Genomic DNA, 20827 nt, shown 5'->3' with positions numbered 1-20827 from the left:
AGGATGCTGCCAGGTCACCGAAGTCAAATGTAAGTGACACTTTTCCTCTCCACCAGCAAGGAAAGCGGACTACAAAAGTCCCTTTGTATCTCGGCAGCTCATTTAATATTATTTATGCATTTTGTGCAAGGAATTGTGGGATTTGTCCCCATGGTAAACAATATGGAAATGTTAAAAATAGCAATCTTCCAGCGCGTGTCCACTTAGGATGACCCGGTGGGGCTGAAGCAGGGTTCCTCAGATCCCTGAATCTGGAAAAGACAAGAAAGAGCAAGCGAGAGCAGAGGACTTGGTCCCGGGTCTCCTTGGGTTGGGGGCTCCCTCGCCCGGAGCCAGGAGAACGCGGCCACTTTAAGGGAGGGAGGGGAGGCGGCAGCTGAGGAGGGGCGGCGGGCGGCTCCTGTCACCGAACTGCGGCCGACTCGTCACGTGGGCGCGCGGCGCGGCCGCCATTGGCCCGAGGCACGTGTCCAGGAGACCAGCCCGCGACGTCACTCGAGGGGGCTCTGTTAAAAATAAGAACAAAAATCCAGAGTCAAAGTGTCTCAGGTTGCGCGAAGTGGCCTGGAAAATCCCCGAGCCCGCGCGGAGGCCGAGGCGGCGAGGGCGCGCAGACCGCGAGGGAGCGCGGGAGGCCCAGTCCGGCCCGGGCCGCCCTCCCGCCCCTCACCCATGCGACTCGGGCCGCGGAGCTCCGCGGGGCTCGGCGGGGGCGCAGCCGCACGCCGGAGGGGCGCCCCGGCCCGCAGAGGGGCGGCGGCCGTGCGGAGGGGGCCCCGAGGCCGGCGGAGCGCAGCGCGGGCCCGCGGGCCTCCATGTGCGTGCTGGCGGCGGCGGGCGCGCTGAGCGCTCGCGCCCCGCACCCTCGAGGGCCGGCCGGGACGCGCGGGCGGGGACGGCCGGGCGGCGGTGGCGGCCGGAGCGGGCCCAGGCTGGCGTGAGCGCCGGGGAGCGCGTTGCCTGCATGCGCGCAGCCCTAGCCTGGGGCGGCCGAGGCGGCGGCGCCGGAGCCGGAGGCAAACGGACGCGGAGAGGAGCCCGGAGCGCGGGAGGCGCCCCGGGACCCGTCTGGACCATTGTGACTGTCTAGAGCAGGGTCGGGTGCGCCGCAAAGACGTGGACCTGCCTCTTTGAATCTCCCGGCGTCCTGGCCGGAGGGGAGACTCTTGGTATTTTGTAACCCACCTCGTGGATTTGAACGTGGCTCCGCTCCGTGCGCGGCCGGCGACTTGTAGGACCCCAGCCCTGGCCGCGGCCGCCGCGCAAGCCCTCGGAAGACTCGGCGGGGTGGGGACTCGGGATCTCCGTGTGAGCCACGGGAGGGCCGAAGGCTGCTCTGGAGAGGGGTCCTCGCAGAGGCAGTTTGGGATTTGCTGGGAAGCATGGAGGAGAATGATCCCAAGCCCAGCGAAGCGGTGGTAGCGGCAGAAGGGCAGCAGCAGGCGGAATCCAGCCCCGGCGGCGGCTCTGGCGGCGGCGGGGGCAGCAGCAGCCCGGCTGACTCGGACACCAGCCGCCGGCGAGCTCTGATGCTGCCCGCGGTCCTGCAGGCACCAGGCAACCACCAGCACCCGCACCGCATCACCAACTTCTTCATCGATAACATCCTTCGGCCTGAGTTCGGCCGGCGAAAGGACACGGGGTCGTGCTGTGCTAGCGCGGGTGGAGGAAGAAGTGGCGGAGCCGGCGGCGAAAGCGGCGCGATCGGTGCCGAGGGAGGCGGCGGCGCAGGCGGCGCGGAGCAGCTCCTGGGGGCGGGCGCTAGGGAGTCCCGGCAGAACCCGCCGTGCGCGCCCGGCGCGGGAGGGTCCTTACCCGCCGGCGGCGGCGACTCTCCGGGTGACGGGGAAGGCGGCTCCAAGACGCTCTCATTGCACGGTGGCGCTAAGAAAAGCAGCGACCCCGGAGGCCCCCTGGACGGGGCGCTCAAGGCCCGCAGCTTAGGCGGCGGCGACCTGTCTGTGAGCTCGGACTCGGATAGCTCGCAGGCCAGCGCCACCCTCGGCGCACAGCCCATGCTCTGGCCGGCCTGGGTCTACTGCACGCGTTATTCGGACCGGCCTTCTTCAGGTGAGCCCGGGGGACCCCGAGTCCGAGCCCGTTGTGGGGAGGCCTGGGGGACTGGAGGCGACGCTGGCCAGGGAACTTACTCCGAGGGAAGAAAAAAAATCACGCGTCCTTTTGCCCATACACACGCAAAAATGCACACTATACACATGCAGGGACACTGACGCTGGCCTACGCGGCGGCCGGGCAGCGGGCACAGCATTGATTCAGGGGGCACGGACTTCTTCAGGACAGCAGGGAAAGAGCCTCCTCTGTCTCTCTCGCCTCTCCCTCCCGTTTGAAGGCTTCTCCTTAGCGCCCCTAGACCCCGCACTACAGTGGTAGTTTATTTGGTGGGAACAGGAGTGACTGGAAGGAAGGCCTAGAAGGGCGCACTCTCAACCCTTTCATCTTTCTACTCAGTCCGGCCGGGAGGCGTGTGCCCGCAGTCCTAGATCGGTTATCCCAGATGTACTAGGGAAGAAAGAGCAAGACTCCACGTTCTGCCCTCCCTTGGCCTAGGCTGACCACCGGGGAGAGAGACTGAGGACGTGCAGAGAAGGGATAAAATCAGAGGCGTCCTTTCCCCCTTTGTCGCTTTATTTGCTGAACCACTGTGGGGGAGCTTCCTGCTGCAGCTACAGCTTGGAGAAGTCACCAACCGTCCCAGCACCTGCAGCTCCTCGAGTAGAAAGGACACTCCAGGGTTTCCTCACGGTGGGAAAGAGGCAGCGTTCGGAGAGGGTGTGCAGATGTTCTGGGCTTTTTTTTTTTTTTTAAACGATCGTGATTTTTTTTTTTTCAAAGCACCCTGTTAGAAACCATCAGCTGCAGTCCATGCGGGGCTGCGACGGGAAAGCGCCATTAGGAGTGGACTCCATTTGTCCCTGAGCTGACAGTAGACTTCCTTTGCTCCCCAACCCTCAGCTGATTTACTCAGATCATAGTAGGACTGAGTCGCCCCGAAGCTGCCGAAGAAATGTATGTGTTTCTAGTGACATCCAAATTTCTCCAGCTAGACCTGAAATTTGCTCCATTGTTCTCTCCTCCCTCCTTTGTTAATATTTAATTAACATAGGCTCACAATGCCCAACGGCCGGGAGCCGAGGCCGGCTTTGTGCGGCGCTGGCGCGACAGTCCCAGCCGCGCCAAGCCCTGGCGGCGGAAGAGTCAGCAGCGCGGCTGGCCTGGTTGTCTCCCTGGCCTTCCAGGGCTTAAACAAACCCCTTCCCTGTAAGGAACGTTTCTTTGCGGGGCGTTAAGAAAGAGGACGGAGAGAGGGCTCTGGCATAGGTTTGTTTCCTTTTCCTGAATGTTTTCCTTTTGAAAGAAAATCGACAGAAAGGGGAACTAAAAGTAATTATTTCAAAGAGATTTTTCTTTTCATAAAGCAATGTCTTTTGAGGTTGGTTAGTGTAAGAACAACGGGAACCCCAGGCCCGCAGGAGTTTGGGGGGGGAGGGCGCACAGAGAGCGTTCTTCTAGGGGGAGAGAGGGAGTGGAGACCAAGAACGCGCTCCGAGAGCGCAAGGCCGTGGTGGGTTGGGAGCCGGAGCTGGGCCGCTGGGGGACACTTTTCGTTTCACAGCCCAATCTCCTAGTCCCTCCGCGGGTCTCCCGGATTGGTTCTCTGCCCCAGAAGACACAGTCACTCCCATCTAAACCAGGCCAGCGTGCGTAGAGCCCGCGCACTCGTTCCTCCGCGTGTGCGCGAGAGGATTTACGTGGCGGGTGCGCGTGAGTGTGGGTGCGCTTTACAACTGAAAGAGTTTGATCTGAACCACCCCTGGCGCCCCCTCTCGCGTCCACAGGCCCTCTTTCCGGATTCGCTGATAGCTGAGAGCGTCCAGCTCTGTTGGCGGTGGCGGTGTTCTCTGCGCCCATCTGGGCCTCCCACTTGTCTCCTGATTCTTCCCTGGGCTTGGGCCTGGCACCCTTCCACTCCCCAACTGGAGAGGAGTGCAGCCCCCACCACCTCCCCAGAGATCCCTCATCCACGCCCTCGCTGAGCCGCGTGGCCCGGCAGTTTCTTGGCCCTGAAGGGGAGACGGGTCCAGCCCTCTCCAGTCTCTTCCGCTTTCAGCGGAAGGGGCATCCATGAAGGTGCAGCTCCGTGCCCCTAAAGTTGATTCCTACGCCTCACAAATAGAGACCTTGTGGGCCTGTCCCCCACTTCTGTGAACCTCCTAGGGTTGAGCTTCTCACACCGAAGGAAAGAGCCCGCTTGCACTCTTTCCCTTGCCCTTGTCACTCTGCGCTTTCCCCTGGATGACCGGGTTTGGGTCCTTAACACCTCCCACTACCCCTGCTCCAAACGACAGGCTCCATGGAGAGGAGGGGGTGGGGTCAAAAATATTAATCTTTTGTGCAGAAGCAATGGGAGAGGGTTTGTGTACCTGCCCATGGTCAGCTGGACCGCCTGCGTTTTCCAGCGAGGACAAGCTGTGTCAGCACCCACGCATGGATGAGGCCTTTCTCCTGGATGGGGAGGGGAGACTGGCAGTGGATGAGGTAGAGAGTTGCTAGAAGCTGTGTTCCTACCCCGCCCGAAAGAGGGGTGCCCGTTCCCTCCGGTCCTTCTGGAGCCCGAGCGGAGTCAGGAGAGGGCTGGGGGAGGCTAACGCTCCAGCCCCAACTGTTTTGCGTCCTCCAAACCCTGGCAGCCCCTGGGGTGCTCCCCAGAATGAGGACCAGTGCTTCTCCCGTTTCCCTAACTGCCCCGCCCCTCCCTCCAGGCTCTCCTCTCATGTCTCCCCTAGCACCTACCCGACCTTTTATTCCCAGACAGGGCCTCAGAAAGGGGGGGGGGCGGAAACAGGCCAGAAAGTTTTGTGTTTGGGCATTCCTCTGGGAGTTTTGCTTTTATCTAGAGACTCCTGGTTTGTGGCCCTTCCACCTAGACTGACCCCCTACTTCATTTCCACAACACACTCAGGCTTCCCTGCCCTGTCCTTTCGGCCTTGTGTGACCTTGGGCGAGTCACTTCCCTTCTGGGAGTCTCCGCATCTGTGCCGGCATGAGCTGGGTGACTCCTCTCTGGGCTAGGAGGTAGGCTCCAGCTGGGGGATATCCTCACTTTTTTTCTGCCTTCCACGTCCACCCAGGTCCCAGGTCTCGAAAACCAAAGAAGAAAAATCCTAACAAAGAGGACAAGCGGCCACGCACCGCCTTCACCGCGGAGCAACTGCAGCGTCTCAAGGCCGAATTCCAGACCAACAGGTACCTGACGGAGCAGCGGCGTCAGAGCCTAGCGCAGGAGCTCAGCCTCAACGAGTCGCAGATCAAGATCTGGTTCCAGAATAAGCGTGCCAAGATCAAGAAGGCCACAGGCAACAAGAACACGCTGGCGGTGCACCTCATGGCGCAGGGCCTGTACAACCACTCCACCACCGCCAAAGAGGGCAAGTCGGACAGCGAGTAGGGCGGCGGGCGGGCGCCCAGGCCAGGTCTCAGTCCGCGCGAAACAATGCAATAATTTAATATCGTAAAGGGCCAGTGTATAAAGATTATACCAGCATTATTAGTGAAAATATCGTGTGTTAGCGATCGTTCTGCAATATTCTATGTATATATAATTTACAGGTGGTGTCAAATTCGAAATATCTGACTATAAAATATTTTTGAGTTTTTTGTGTTTACGAGATTATGCTAATTTTATGATTTTTTTTTTTTTGCAAAAGGGACTACTTAGGGTTTCATCTTTTTTAATCCCCTAAACTCCATTATGGGACATAGGACATTTTTTTATTATTATTTCAAAAGAAGAAAAATTAAAAAAAAAACAACTTGCTAAAGTCCAAAGATTTTTATTGCTGCATTTCACACGACTGTGAACGGAATAAATAGCTCCTATTTGGTCTGAGTTCTGCCACTTTGTGTTGGCTTGGTGAACCCCAGAACCTGAGCCAGCGACCCCAAGGCTGTCTGGGCCTTCGGGAACTCAGGGGACCTGGCGGGGAGAGAGGACTCCCGGGTCCTTTGGATGAGTTCTGGGGGAAGGCCTTGAGAAGCATCCCCTTGGCTCACCAGGGCCTGCCCTGGGAAGTCGCCCTGGCCTGGGAAGTCGCCCTGGCCCTGGCCAGCTTCTTGGTCCCTCCTCACCGACCTCCCACCGTCTCTCTCCCTGCCTCCTCTGAGGCCCGGGCTGCGCCTCTGTGCGTACTTATGTCTGTGTCTGTGTCGCTGTCCCCTGTCCTGCCGCAGCCCCGCTGCGAGCAGTGGGCGCCATTTCTCCCGCACTGCCAGCCAAGCTTCGGGGCTGGGGCAAAGACTGCATTGCCCGCCACTGGGGCGCCCTCCTTCCTAGGCTTCGTCAGCCACGCCAGGCCCAGGGACTCCAAGGTCCGCCAGTGGGCAGGCAGAGGGACTTGGCATTGTCTTCCTTTCTTTTTTCTATTTCTTCCCTTTTTTTTTTCCTTTTCGTTTTTAGGAGTGACCATTTTTGCTATAGAGAACATTCTTCCAAGATAAATGCGTGTGTGTATACGTATTTGTGTATGCACGTGCACACACCCCAGGCTTGTGTAGGGCCCCAGTTCTGGAACCTGTGGCTACCTTGACTTTAAAGAAACTCAGAACCCTCCGGGATGTAGAGGAAGGAAGAAAGTGTGTAAATAATCATGTCTCACTTTTTGTCTTTTCTTGTTTTTTTTTTAAAGAAAAATATACATTTTATTTTTTGAAGGTGTGGTACAGTGTAAATTAAATATATTCAATATATCCCCCCACCAAGTACATATATATATATATATATATATAAACAAACACATTATCTCTCTATATAACCCCACACTGTCTTCTGTTTAGTGTATGGGAAAAGGTGTCCAAGCGTCCACCTGGGGCCAGAAGAGGCAGCCGGAGGTTGTGCCCATGGCCGCCTGGGAGCCGGCTGCCTCCAGGGACTGAGGGTGGACCTCTCTTTGCCTTAAACTTTATTTCACTGCGATAAGAGTTTCACTTTGTACATAATAGTGGAAGCCTTTTTGAGGAAAGGAAAACTATAAAAACAAAGGTTGTAATTTAAGATTCTGTGAATAACCATCTGCTGCTTAGGAGATGCAATGAAACAACATGCCTTTTTAGCAGGAAGCGATTTTTTTCGTTTATAAAATGTGCATTTTACTGTTTCGGTATCATATTTATGAGAAATGAATGTTTCTATTTACAACTGTGGTTATCAAAATTGTGAACATTCTGACCCCTGCATTTTTGTGTGTTTAAATTCTTGAAAGTTACATTAAATAAAAAGAAACACCTCTTTATTATAAAATGTTGGCGGCCCTGGGTGGAATGACTTTTCTAGGCGTGTTTCTGCGTCCAGGAAGTACCCTCCCCCTATGCTGAGCTGCTTGGTCTTGGCCTTTGAGAGCAGGTGCGGGGAGGGGGAAGTTGGGGGGGGGAGCTACTTTTATAACAAGACATGGATATTCTAAAATGACAGTTTGAATATCTTGCACGCGAGCACAGAACAACCAAAATAACTTCTGTCCACATTTTGTCACCAGTAGAAATTGTTTGAAAATACGCTGCTATTCCTTTGACTGGATATTTTCAGTCATGTGAAGTCCAACAGGTCTCTTTCTTTCTAGGTGCTCATCGACTCTGCCCCTGAGCGCTGGGTAGAAGGACTCCACGTGAGTCAGACTAATCTTTTAAGTGCCACTTATGTTTACTTTTTGTTGTTTTTACTCCCCAAAGCTAAGGACATTCGACATTTCTAGCAACATTCCAAAGACGGACCGGCTTTGCCTTTCCTGACCCAGTTTTGATCTGAGGGCGCCTCGTGCTTTGCGGCCCACGCAGCCAACTGCTGTATAACCAAACTTTCTTGGCTTGAAATTTTTTCTTCTCCCAGAAATTCAGAGATCACCGAGGAGGATCATCTGTTGCGTTTTTCTGTTCAATGCCTGCCTCTGGGTCCTTTAGGGGCTTCACTGGCGGGCGGAGCAGTCGCTCCCAGGACTCCTTGCCAAGTCTCCAAGTCACGTGGATGGAGAGAGCTGAGGTCCACCGGAGGAGGGCCCGGTGTCCTTGCTGCACCCGTCCCAGGAGCACTCCAAGGTCACCGTTAAGGGGTCAGGATCACAGAAGCATTCCTCAGACCCCAACTTCTACACACCTCTGAGGGTTTTTTAGGTAAATAACAAAACAAAAATGACTAGCAGGACATTTATCACTATTGGCCTCCCTCTCGTTTTAATAAAAAGATAATATAGCAACATCAAGCAATCTTTTTTTTTAAATTTTGTTTTCAAATCATAACACTGGAGAGGGTCGAGCTTTGTGAGGTGATGAGTCCCCCGTCTTCAGGGGCGTTCAAGCAGACACCAGGCTCACGGTGGCATTTAGTATGGGGTTTTTTGTTTTGTTTTTGTTTCTGATAGAGGACTGAACTGAGTGAGTCCTCAGATGCTTGAGGGTCTGTCTTGCTTCTGTGTCCATTACTTGTTTTGGTCAACAGTGACTAAGCCGCTAACTCACGACAATCGCCTTCTCTCACCAGGGGCTCAGGAGTGGAGATGGGCTTGACACTCCTTCTGGGGCCTGCAGGTCGCTGGTCCCGCCGGGGCATCCATGACGCTGTGTGCCTTGGATCTGGACCTAGTACGCAGACACCGAACATCGGTGGAGCCCCACTACTTGGGTTCTGGCTTATATGGTCACCCCGCAGGAGGAGGAATTCCCAAGAGTGCATAAGACCAAAGCTCATTTTCAAAGAAAGTCCTTGCTCCTCCAAGCTGAACGACCGCCTGCCTGCAGGCCTGGCGTGTCCCACCAGGTCAGGAGGAGCTGAGTTCACAATCCTCCACAACCGGACCGAGACCCGGCGAGAGCCTGGGAGGCCCGCCCAGGAGGACCAGCCTCGGCCCCTAGGCCAGAGCAAGCGAGCAAGCAAGGGCCCTTGCGGGTCTCAGCAGGGCTCCCGGGTCTCAGCGACCCATTCTCTAAGAAAGGGTCCCCCTCCCCACACTGCCTACAGGGGTCGGTTGAGTAAGGTCTGGCCCCCAGTTGGAGTCAGGGGGAGGGTCACCAAAGCCGGATCGTCAACAGTGTGGACCCGCCCTGCACTTTCTCCCAAAGAGGAAAGAAGGAGACTCATAGGTGACCCCAGCTTGATCACCAAGAGGGCTCTAGTCCTTTTGGGTTTTTTTTTTTCCTTGAGTTAAGGACAAACCGATGGGGGGGGGTGTCTTAGGCTACTAGACACAGGTGTGGCCAGTAAAGACTGCGCACCCAGCAAATACCCCATATTTGCACTATATATGCAAATACCCTCTCCGGGCCCGGAGGGCGGGCGGGAGGAAGCGTTTGTTCGCTAGGGATCTGCTGAAAGTTATTCTGTCTCCCGCTGGTTTAATATCCGACCTCCGAGATCTCCACTTGCCCGGGCAGCTCCTCAAGCGCCCCCGGAGGGTCCCGGTTCTGCCGAAAACTACAGCCTGCCAGGGGGAGCCGCCTCGAGCTGGGAGGTTAATAACGACTGAAGACAAAGGGCCACTGCGCAACCCCCAAGGAAGGAATCCGTCGAGCGTGACACAAATCACCCTCAGGGAAACTGATCTGCCCCCATCCCGACGCTCCTCTGCACGCACTCTATAGGTCCTGCGTCGGGCCTCGGGGCGGGAACCCCTTTCCGCACTTCTCAGCCCCATCTCGGCGGATGGCTAGGACCTCTCTAGGCCTCCAAGTAGGAAGCGAAGGGGGCGGTAGCCATGGAGGACACAGTTTTGGACCCTGGAACTTGGGGTTGGCCGGCTCCGGCTGGCGGGGGGAGCCCGCCACTGTACGTTTGTGAGCCATGCCCGTGCGCCTCGCTGATGCGCCAGGCCAACCCTAATTCATGTTTGTATTAATAATCTCAAATACCTCATTACACTTACGCTACCCGCCCCTGGAAAAGAAAAGGCCATTCTTGAAATCGCCCGAAACGTAATAACACTCATTAAAGTAGTTCCTAATTATGTGATTTAATCGAGCGTGGGAGCTCTCGCCCGAAAGGAAGACGATGATGGCGTTATTATTATTGTTATTGTCGGTGCTGGCCTCGTGCTAGCCGCTAGGATGACAGCCAGCTTTTCAGCTTGAGCCCAGTTCCCTCCGATGGCTTTGGGGGGAGTCCCACCATGAGGGCGGGTGTCCCGGGAGGGCCTACGGCCCTTCTCCCGCACCAGGCCTAGCGGTGTACAAGATGGTGGAGAGTAGGCTTTTCCCCAGGCCCTGGGGCCCTCTGTGTTCCCAACGGACGCTAGGGAGACTTTCTGAGAAGGCGAAACTCTGGGTCCAGGCCCCGGGACCCGCCCCATCGGCTGTCCCATCCCCTCCAGGACTGAGCCCTGCACATTGCCGGGAGCAGAGACAAAGAGTGGTCAAGATCTGCCTCCCGGGCTGCCTTTTCACCCCCTCTGCCTGGAAGGCGTCCCAGAGAGGCTCCCACCCCCAGCCCCTCTGAAGACCCCGGAGGGAAGAGCCAAGGGCGTAGTGGGCCTGCGCGACTGCCCCTGTCGGTCCTGGCCCGCAGTTCTTTCTCCACCGTGGAGGGGGCTCGGTGGGGAACACAGGCGGGAGGGACCCTGCCCCAGCCTTGAGTCGTCCGTGGGACCGATGGTGAGGATCACTGTTGCACAGACCGTCAGGAAGAGACCGGGGCGGGCCGCCGCTTGACCCATCTGTCCAGACGCGAAACTTGGCCGCGCGGTCCCGGCGCGCGCTGCCTGCGGAAGGGGACGCCTCGCTCCTTTGAGCCGGCGCGTTCGGGGTTCTCGCCTCCCGCCAAGTTCTTTGTCTAGAAGGGGACTGTCAGGCTCTGTCATCGGGGGTTGCCCTCCTCCTTTCCCCAACCTCTACCCCCTCCACTAACTTTCCTTTCTGCCTTTCTCTTTTCTTTCCTTGGATGGGTAATCACAGGCTCCAGCTGCCAGAGGCTGCAAGGAGTTGCTGCCCTATTTGTGCGGGTGTCGCCCCTCCCAGGGGCGGCGCGCGGGACTTCCCTGGCTCCTGCTCTGGGCTTCCCTTAGTGGGCCCCAAGATGCTGCTTCTGCGTTTTCCCTTTAGGCCCAAACTTTCTTTCTTTGATAGCTTTGCTCTCCCACTCCCGACAGCACTGCATTCTGCACGCTGGCGTTTCTTCAGACTCAGGCGTTAAAAGGAATCACAGTATTACGCGCCCTTTGCGGAATTCTGCTCCTGCCAACTATCTCACGATTGCTACTGTACGCCGCCCCCCCAACCGCCGCATTGTTTAAAAATCATACAGTACCACGAAAGTGTACAGTGAAAAAATGGTTAAGATGGGAAATTTTGTTATGTGTATTTTATTTTTTATATCTTGGCGGAACTGGAGTTTGAACTCAGGGCCTCATGCTTGCGCTCTACCTCTTGAGCCACTCTGCCCGCCATGTTGTGTGAATTTTAAATACACCTATAATGCTCTATAGCCACCACCACCGTCCATCTCTACAACTGAAATTCTGTCCCCATAAAGACTAGCAACCACCCTCCTGCTCTCCATCCTTCTGATTTTGACTGCCCAAGTAATCCTCAGACTATTTCTTTCTTACTACAAGGAAGGGTCCCCAGTAAACACACTTTCATCACAGCTCAATCTCATTGTGACTTCCAGAGCTTAACCTCCAGATGAAAATTGGGGACCTCCCAGTCTCCCAAATGAATGAGGGATGTGCTCCCTTCCTGGCACGATTGGGGAAATATTGGAGCCTGCAATTGGAGAACTGGCACGTGTTGATTCTCAGACACCCAGAGGATAGCTCCTCACACAGCAAACTCCAGGGCAGTTCCAGTTCCATGGTTTTTGTGCAAAGACTTCTACAATGTCCCTTAGCACTGAAAGAAGGATGGTTCCATGGAAAGTACAGAGTTTTGTTGTTTTACTGTGATTCTTTTTCACTTTACTTTACTTTTGGTGCTGGAGATCAAGCCCAGGGCCTTGCTCTGCGACAGTTACACCCCCAGCCTACTATACAGAGTTCTGACAGTAGACAGCCCTGCATTCAAATCACAGCTCCACTGCTCACTGACCAGTTAGTGTGTTATGGACTCCCTGGGATGGGTCCATTCTTTCTCAAACAGAAAGAACATCCACCTAATAGGTTTCCCACAAGGGCTTTTTGTGAGTTAATAACACAGAGCGCCTGGTGCTGATTAGGCTGGACCAGTGAGCCGGGCTTTGGCTCCTCTGCAGGTGAGCATGTGGGCTTGCCCCCTCCCAGCACTGAGCCCTAGCCTCAGCACCCACACCTCACTGGCCCCTGCTAACCAGCAAGGCATCTGTGCAGTTGTTCAGTGAAAGTAGAGAGGTAATATCCACATGGTAGAGAAGGAGCTGAGGGAGAGTGGAAAACAAGAGGCCCAGGACTTTGTAACACTTTCCAGAAATGCTGCCCTCTACTCATTCTGAACTTGCTATTTGTGTGCTGTATAATGGTGGGGATACAAACGTGCATCTGTCTTCATTCAGGATTTCTTGGAGGGTGCTAGAGATTGAACCCAGAGCCTCTGCATGCCAAGTGCACCTCTAACCACTGGGCACACCCCCAGCCTTATTTCAGGTCTCCCCCCCCCACACACACATTGTTCTTGACCTCAGAATAAACAAGGCCTTTTGTCTTGGGTTTCTAGAGAAGCCCACTTACTCTTCACACAACCTGTTTTCTGTTCCAAATGATAATTGCCACCTGAGCAGTGACTGAAGAGACAGACTTGGCTCCAATCACCAGGCCCCAAACCCAGGCAGTGCGGCTGAAGGTCATCCAAGCCCTTATGAGCACGTTTGGGAGTCTGGACACACCCCTCGAATCAGGCCACTCCACCTTGTAGTGCTTCCTCCAGGAACGAATGGGCGTTCTCATGGTGTGATGAGCTATTGTGTCTAAATAGCAAAGGGTCTAAGTAACCCTTTAGAATTAATTGCTCTTCCTATAGCTAAAAGCATAACAGGCTTTGATTACATGCTAACTAGAATGAAACATAATCCTGAGTTAATTATGTGGAGATAATTTTATAATTATATCATTCAATTTAAGAAGCAATGTGTGTTAACCTCCAATTCTAACAAGAGTGGTGATTCAAAATAAAAACAGTTACAAATCTGCACCTTTTAAAAGACCTCATGGAGTGGTTTTCCTCAAGTGGCTGACAGTGAGCCGGCAGCTATCTGTGTGTACCCCACCAGAAATGGGCAAGACTGGGAAAGCCAGGACAAAGGGAGCCATCTGAGGAGAGATTTCCCAGTGCTGACCTGCTCCTCTCAAATGCTAAAGACACTTGGCTGCATTTCTGCTCTGTGCGGCTTGTATGTGGAAGTAACCAGAGTTCCACATGTGAGCCCTCCCCCCCTCGGGAGAATGCTACTCTTAGAGGCTCTCAAGCAGAGTGTGAATGGAGTCTGACACCCAGAGCTTGGGGTGAAGGTCAAAGTGCAGCCACCCCTACAGGTGGCTCATTTCCTGTCCCAAATACTGGTGTGCCTGGAAAGGGTGACCCACACAGCTGGAATGACTGGACCTGACAGGCCATTCCCTGTTGAAGTCCTCCCTCCTTCCCTTCCCTCCCTGCTGCTTCCATCCCTCAAGCCCTGCAAGAACAGGCTTTTGGTAGCATTGGAGGCAGGTGACTATAAGCAGGTGCCACACTCGGCCTGACTTAAGGCCTACTCAAATGATAGGCTGGTCCTTCCAAGCAGTTGGTGGGGTTTGTAATGGGTTGGACAGCCAGAATACCAGGGAGGGAGGTGAAATGTTCTGGGTTTTTTTAGGTGGTCAAAGACCAGCCAGATCCCAGAATTTATCTTAGGAGTGTGCACCACCTCCGAGTGGAGGAGCCCAGTAGAGGCTCATCAGTGTGGAGGGAGAAAGATACCTTTTATGCAGAGACCAGGGGCACTCTGTGGACTTCAAGACCCAGAGAAACAAAACCAGCACGTCAGAGGAAAAAGGTAATTCAGAAGCACTGGAGTCTCAGACCAAAACAGCCCCCTGTCTAACGGGCCCACGACGCCCTCTACTTGATGCAGAATCACAGAACTCGCGCCCATTTCCACGAAGGTAGAAAGGCCTGTTGGGGCCAAAGCAAGTGTCAGCCTTTGCTTTTGCTCCAGGAAGACTCGCAGCCCCCTGCCCAACCTCCTCCCTTCCCCCCACAGGGGTATTTCATGCGCACTTTTTTAAAAAAAACGCTTCCTAGTCAAACTTGAATACGCAATGAGGCACTCGAGCTTTGTGGCGGAAATACAATTAAGCTGGTGAAAGATGTAAAAGATGAAGAAGGAGGATGACATCAGGCCGATTTCACACTTGGCAGTCGGATAGCCGGGCCCAAGCGGCGCTCTTGCCACGCAAGGCAGATCAAAGTGCCCTGCCACTGCTAAAAAGGCAAAAGGAGACTTAAGTATGCTAATCCCCGGACAAATATATTTTAATCTTGTTAGAATACAAGTTAATGCTGCAGCGCAGAGGCTGAACTTGGTCAGGCAGCAGAGACTCAGTTTTATTTTAGCTACGAATGAGGTAGACCTTTTGGTTTATTCATCGGTAATAAAAGTAAATTTACAAAACGAACCCCTCTTTGCGTGGCGTCACCCCCACCTTAAGCTTTCCTGGCTGGGGGAGGAGGCGGGGACTCCGGAAGCCCGGGATGGGACTGTCCCCGACCCGACGCTGCTCATCCCTCGCTGGTCTTTCTGCAGAGGATCCTCGTGGCTCAGCTCATTTGGCGGAGGCGAAACAAACTCGAAAATTAATTAAAAGATTCTCCAAAGCAATGCTTCCCTTTAGGCCCGGGCTTTGACAACCAGACCAATTTCTTTCCATCAGCCCTCTCACTTTAATTTTTACAATGTCAATTTTCATTACTCTTAATTATTTGCTGAGCTCCAACTGTACATGCGGCATTGCTCTGATTCTCAAGACGCGCTCGGGTTCTCCTTTGCGCTCCAGTTAGGTGCGCGTGCGCGCGTGCGTGCGCGCGCGCCGGTGACATAATCGGGCACGGCGCGAAGAAGAGAGAGCGTCAGGCGGTAGCGCTCCCCGGGAAATAACACCGTGGGGTGAAAGGCTGGAGGAGTCACAGATGTGTCTGAACAGCTGAGCGAGTGTGCGGAGGGAGGGAGCCCCCCGCCTGGCTGCGAGGTCACGGAAGGTTAAACTGCGCTGCAGAACCTGCTCGCGGAATATTGCTGATGGCAGCCGTCTAAAAGGCAATTTCTGTCTCTCTGCTCCAGGCTGTGTTAGAATTCCGTGCGCCTCGGGCAGAAACCCGGCTTCCACTAAAGCGCGTCCTCTGCATTCCGCAGCCCCGCCCGGTCCCCAGCAGGAGGGCAGGTCCAGGCTGAAGCCACCATCCGGGGTCCCCAGAAGCCAAGCAGGCGGCAGGGCCCCCACGCTCGGAGGCCGGCCTCGCCTCCACTGCCCCTGGTTTCCAGGAAAGCCCACTGCTACTTGATCCCTCTGTGTATGGAGCACACCCGTGATTACTGTAATCAAGGCTGAGTGTAAACGCCTAGGAAGTGAAGCCAAGGAAGCTCAGGCAGCAGCCAAACTGGACAGGAAGGGTCTCTGCATCCCCTCTCTGCTGGCTTCTCACTGTTCTGTCACCTCGGAGGCACTCCAGCACTTCCTTCCCTTTGCCAGACATTTGGCTAAGTCTTTCTGGTTGCTTTGTTTTATTTATTATTTTTATTTCTTGCAGTGCTGGGGATGGAACCCAGGGCCTCACACATCCTAGGCAACCGCTCCACCCCTGAGCTCCACCCCAGCTCTTTGTCTGTCTTACATAGTAATAGTCCCTAGCATTTACCCAGTGCCAACTGTGCCGGGGTAGTGGTTCGATGGCACCACTACCATCGGAGGTACTGCAGACTGGTGGCTTAAACACCAGAAATGTAGTCCCTCAGGTCTGGAGGCTGGAAGTCCAGCCTTTCTTCCTTATCTTCCCCTGTTGCTGGCAGCCCTTGCTGTCCTTGGCTTAGACACCCATCACTGCTGTTTCTGCCTACTATGGCCACGTGGTTCTCTCCTGTACTTCTGCACTGAGGCAGACCTCATCCCTACTGCTCCTGGTTTCCAGGAAAGTCCACTGCTGCTTGATCCCAACTGTGTATGGAGCACACCCATTAATTACTATAATCAAGGGGAGATTATAAGGACAACCAGTCATTATTGTTGGGTGCCAGTGACTCACACCTGGCTACTCAGGAAGCAGACATCAGGAGGATGGTGGTTCAAAGCCAGCCCAATCAAGTAGTTTGCCAGACCCTATATCAAAAAAAAAAAAAAATCACAAAAAAGTGTTGGTGAAGTGGCTCAAGGTGTAGGCCCTGAGTTCAAACCAGAGTAGCACACGAAAAATAAAAAAGACACCAGTTATACTGGATTTAGGGTCCACCCTAATTCAGTATGACCTCCTCTTAGTTTCATTACATATGCAGCAAACCTACTTCCAAATAAAGTCATATTTACATGTTCCAATGGGCATGAATTTGGAGGTAGGGGACACTATTCAATTTAGGACAATCAATGCTGAACCTCTCACAAAACACCCTGGTACTATTCTGTAAGGACAATGAGGCTCAGAGGAATGAAGCTGTCTGGCCCCCAACCGCTTGGAAGCCCATGTGACCTCTTGATCACCATGTGACATCACTCTCAGCTTCTAGGAGGGTGTTATATCATCAGTGACATAACTCCAACTTGGTTTGGGCCTGGCCAGACTTGGTACTCCAGGGGGCTAATGTACATGAACTACTTCACCGTGTGCAAGGCCTGTGCAAATGCAGTGTGCTGCTGTCAAACCTGATGTTGCTACTTTTCCTTCTGTGCCTCAGTTTCTTCATCTGTAGCTGAAGAACATAATAGCTCTTGCCAAGTGAGTTTGTGGTAAGGATCACGTGAGTGGGTACACATAGGCATGGGGCACTGAGCCCCAGGAAACATGAGCAACCATCAGTACCCAAGGTTGCCAGTATTAGCTGGTGTGTTCTAACTGGAAAAATGCTGAATTATAAACTCTCGCTTCAGTTTTGTATAAGTCCTAGATTCCTTCTGCTCTTCACATTGCTGTGGGATGGGATGTGGACCGCAGGAATAGCCTGACCTGGTCAGAAGCTACTCCTGGTCAGGAGCTTAACTCCTCAAAGCTCCTTAACCTCTCATGCCTTGTTTTCCTCCATGCAGAAACGGCAGAGTATGGCTGACTCAGGGTTGTTGAGATTACACATAGAGCAAGCTTGGCATGGAAGATGCTCTCAGCAAAAGGCTGAGACAGGCTTCAATTCTGACCCTCTTGTACCACGTCGTGCGGCCTCAGGCTGAGGGTGGTACGGTGCCCGGTTAGGAGAACTCAGTAGGCACTAAGGACATTGTCAGTAGTATAGTCACTGCTGTTACTGTCACTAATCCTGCTCCAAGGCCTTCCTCTGGAAGGGTACCTAGTGCACACAGAGCAAATCAGCAGCCCAGAGCCGAGGCTCCAACCAGAGGTTGTCAGATGCCCCTGTGTGAAATGAGTCACCAAATTCAACTCTGTGTTGTTCCAGGCAGAGGACAGAGGGCGAAACTTGTGGGGGAAAGCTTAAGGTGGAGCCTCCTCCTCCAGTGGAAAGGACCTCCCTCTTTTGGGGTTCTCGAGCCTTTTTTTTCCTCCGGTGGTGGGGCCCTTGGGCCTGACAAGTTAGTGCTCTACAACTTGAACTACACCCAGCACTTGCTTTTTTTGAGGGAGGGTCTTGCTGTGTAGCCCAATCTGGCCACAAACTTGCAATTCTCTGCTTCCGTCTACTGGAGCTGGGATGACAGGTGTGTGCCAGCATGCCTGGCTTTGGAGGCCAGTCCTGTGATTGGTACAGGACCTGTGGGGCACTGAGGGGACAAGCAGCCTTTCAAAGTCCAGAGCAGTCAGGGGTGGACATGAGGTTGATCTCCCCAGAAAGGACTGCATGTTTTTTTTCATGGTGGTGGTACTGGGATTTGAACTCAGAGTCTTGCAGTAGGCAGGTGCTCTACCGCTTGAGCCACACTGCCAGGTCCTTTATTTTCAGGTAGACTGCTAGCCTCCCTCTTAGCTGGAATGACAGGTGCCACTGTGCACCCCCGCTCCCCCCACCCCCTGCTTTTTTTTTGGTTGAGATAGGCTCGCATTAACTTTTTGCCCAGTCTGGCCTTGTCCCATGATTCCCCTAATCTCTGCCTCCCAAGTTACTAGGATCACATACATGAGCCACCTGGCCCAGCCCTCAGGGGCGACTGCACTTGGAAGAGTCACAGGGCAGAGGTGATGCTGTCTTGTGGAAACGGGGTACCAGCCCACAAGGACACATATGCAGTTGGGGTCAGGGGGAATAGAGTCCTTTGTGCACCTGCATGTTCTCCAGCTTCTCTGGGGACACTGGGTTACTACTGATGAATGGTCTGGGAGCAAAACGACCCACCAAGAGCAATGTGGGTTCTCCAAACTCTTCCTTTCTGTCTGAATTCTTTCTGTCCTCACTGTCCTGAATGCCCTAAGTTAGACAGGGTACAGAATAATGAGGCTCGCATGGCCTGGTTACAGACCGTCTCCAAATCACTTCGGCCACATAAACAGCTAATCTGTGAGATGGAGCAGAAAGGTTCACCCTGACCACGCATGACCCCCTGGGGCCCTCTGCAGAGCCCCACCCTGACAACACCCATCTCCCGGGACTCCAGGACCAGCCCTGCCCCGAGAGAAGAGAGGGTCTCCTGTCCCCCGCCTCCGCTTCTGTGTCTACACCTGGGCTGAAGGGGAAGCTCGCTCCTGGTGTGACAGAGGACCCCTTTCCACTCATATAGCGCTTACCATTTAATCACCAAAGGGCCACGGGGGTATCTGAAGCTTTCCTTTAGGGCTAAGACTGTAAAGTTAGTTGAGGAGGAGCTAGGGATTGACAGCACATCTTCCCCAGATGTGTCTGCTGCTCTTTCCAGGGCCCACTGAGTGACGTCGCACACCCTTCCGCCCCTGGGGGTTCTGCCAGTGTTATCAGCCCCATCCTGTAATCTCCTGGAATAGTGAAAATTCAAGGCTAACGTGGTCAGACCTGTTCCTATACTGCCCTCTGCCCGTGGAGACTGCTGGGTCTGGTAACATTTGTCGAATTCAAATAAATGAATTTTCATCTTCACTGATTTAGTAGGAGAAAACATATATGTGAGTGACCTTGCACGACCCTTCCTCACAAATTGTAAACTCTTTGGACCTTACTGAGTACCAGAGGCAGTGAGATTTGGGGGTTTGTGTTTTGTTTTTCTCATTTTTTGGACCTCATTATCCACTGACTGACATTTGGAGGCTCGTTTCCCCATCCTTCCTTCCTTTCTTCCTTCCTTGTTTGCTCCCTCCTTCTCTTCCACCTTATCTCCCTCTCTCCCTCCCTTCCTTGTTTCCTTCCCTCCATCCCTTCTTCCTTCCTTCCTTCTTCCTTTTTCTTTTGTTTTGTTTGTTTGTTGATAGACTCTTGCAACCTAACCCAGGCTGGCCTCCACTCATGATCCTCTTCCTTCAGCCTCTAGGGTGCTGGGATTACAGGCATACGCTACCTTGCCACCTCGCATAGATCATGTTATTTTTAGTACAGGGTGGAAGGGTGTACTGCACATACAGTTGAGCAGGCTGTTCACTGCACAGAACAGCCTGCCCTGGTGGTTAGTTAAAACCCAGCCTGTATTCTCTTTGTCAGCTCAAATATTCTGATTTCTCCTTAAACTCCTGGCTCTCCATTCTTGATGACATTGACAGTGTTCATTCACAGCCCCCAGTAAATCTGACCAGCTCTGCTTGCCATGACAGAGCTCACCACTGTGTTCCTCCTGCTCCCTTCCTGCTAACCCCAGTGTGATCTCTCTGAACATTCTTTTGGTGCCAAGCAAGCTGGGCACCACAGTGGCCTCAGCCCTTGAGGTGCAGGGTGAGACATCAGTGACACCTCAGCATGAGGGGGCTCATGTCCCAAGAAGGGCCAGGAGAGGGTCATTTGGGATCACTTACATGGGGTGAGGTGGGTGGTGTCACCCCAAGGCAGAAAGGAGTTCTTTGTCCTATATGCACCACCTTGAGTCCATGCATTTCCTTCATTTCTTTGAAGCCCAGGCCCAAAATACAGGGTGACTTTTCCTTCTGGCTTCTTTTTATGGCAGCTCCAGTCCCAGACAGAACCCTTCTAGCCAGGGCCTCAGTCTCTCCATCTTTCCTTGCTCTGCACACCCCATGGCATCACACTCTTCTGTGGAGTATGAGTTTTCTTTTATCCTCCAACAATGACTGCATGGACCTAATGTCTTCTTTCCTGTGACAGAGGCTAATGGTGGAACTGGGTACTGGCAAAGCTACAAGGAGCTAGCGCAGGGGTTGTGGGGGTACTTTGCTCTGTTGCCTTGCATTTGCGCTCTCTGTTCAATTAGGATCAGACCTGACAAAGAAGTTCAGTGTCTAATATAAATGGTGCTCCATTTAATTGTACCCACAGTGCAATGCCTGGAACACTTGACCCAGTGCTGGCCTCACCCCCAGTGGAAGAGGAGGATACACAGAGGGTGTTCTGCGTGGGCACTCACGCAAAGTGAGTGACTACACACTGAGCTTTGTATTTGCTGTAAAGGGCCCGGCCGCATATCAGGGGCTGTGCTAGAAGCTGCTGTTCAAAGCCAGGGTGACAAGAGAGAGACAAGGTCTCGGGTCAACTGGCCTCGTTGTTGCTCCCAGGGACCTGGTCACCCGCAGGCTGAGGATTCACACAGGGATCTACACTAGGCAT

General features: G+C 53.8%; 1 protein-coding gene across 1 annotated transcript; it reads left to right on the top strand.

The window, feature by feature from the left end:
* The first annotated feature begins 981 nt into the window (after positions 1 to 981).
* Positions 982 to 7292, top strand: En2 (engrailed homeobox 2). Its single transcript, XM_020187494.2, has 2 exons — positions 982 to 2070; positions 5151 to 7292. Exons 1-2 carry the CDS (start codon positions 1383 to 1385, stop codon positions 5465 to 5467), a joined length of 1005 nt encoding a protein of 334 aa, XP_020043083.1. The 5' UTR covers positions 982 to 1382; the 3' UTR covers positions 5468 to 7292.
* Positions 7293 to 20827: the final 13535 nt, after the last annotated feature.

The sequence above is a fragment of the Castor canadensis genome, chromosome 2 (genome assembly GCF_047511655.1).
Source record: "Castor canadensis chromosome 2, mCasCan1.hap1v2, whole genome shotgun sequence".
NCBI classification, from domain to species: domain Eukaryota; kingdom Metazoa; phylum Chordata; class Mammalia; order Rodentia; family Castoridae; genus Castor; species Castor canadensis.
The sequence above is the reverse complement of the archived record's forward strand: the minus strand, read 5'-3'. Positions and strand labels throughout refer to the sequence as shown.

Coding starts and splice junctions, on each gene's coding strand:
- En2 (XM_020187494.2), top strand. CDS start 1,383: ATGGAGGAGAATGATCCCAAGCCCAGCGAAGCGGTGGTAGCGGCAGAA. Junction 2,071..5,150: donor TTCGGACCGGCCTTCTTCAG/GTGAGCCCGGGG, acceptor ACGTCCACCCAG/GTCCCAGGTCTCGAAAACCA.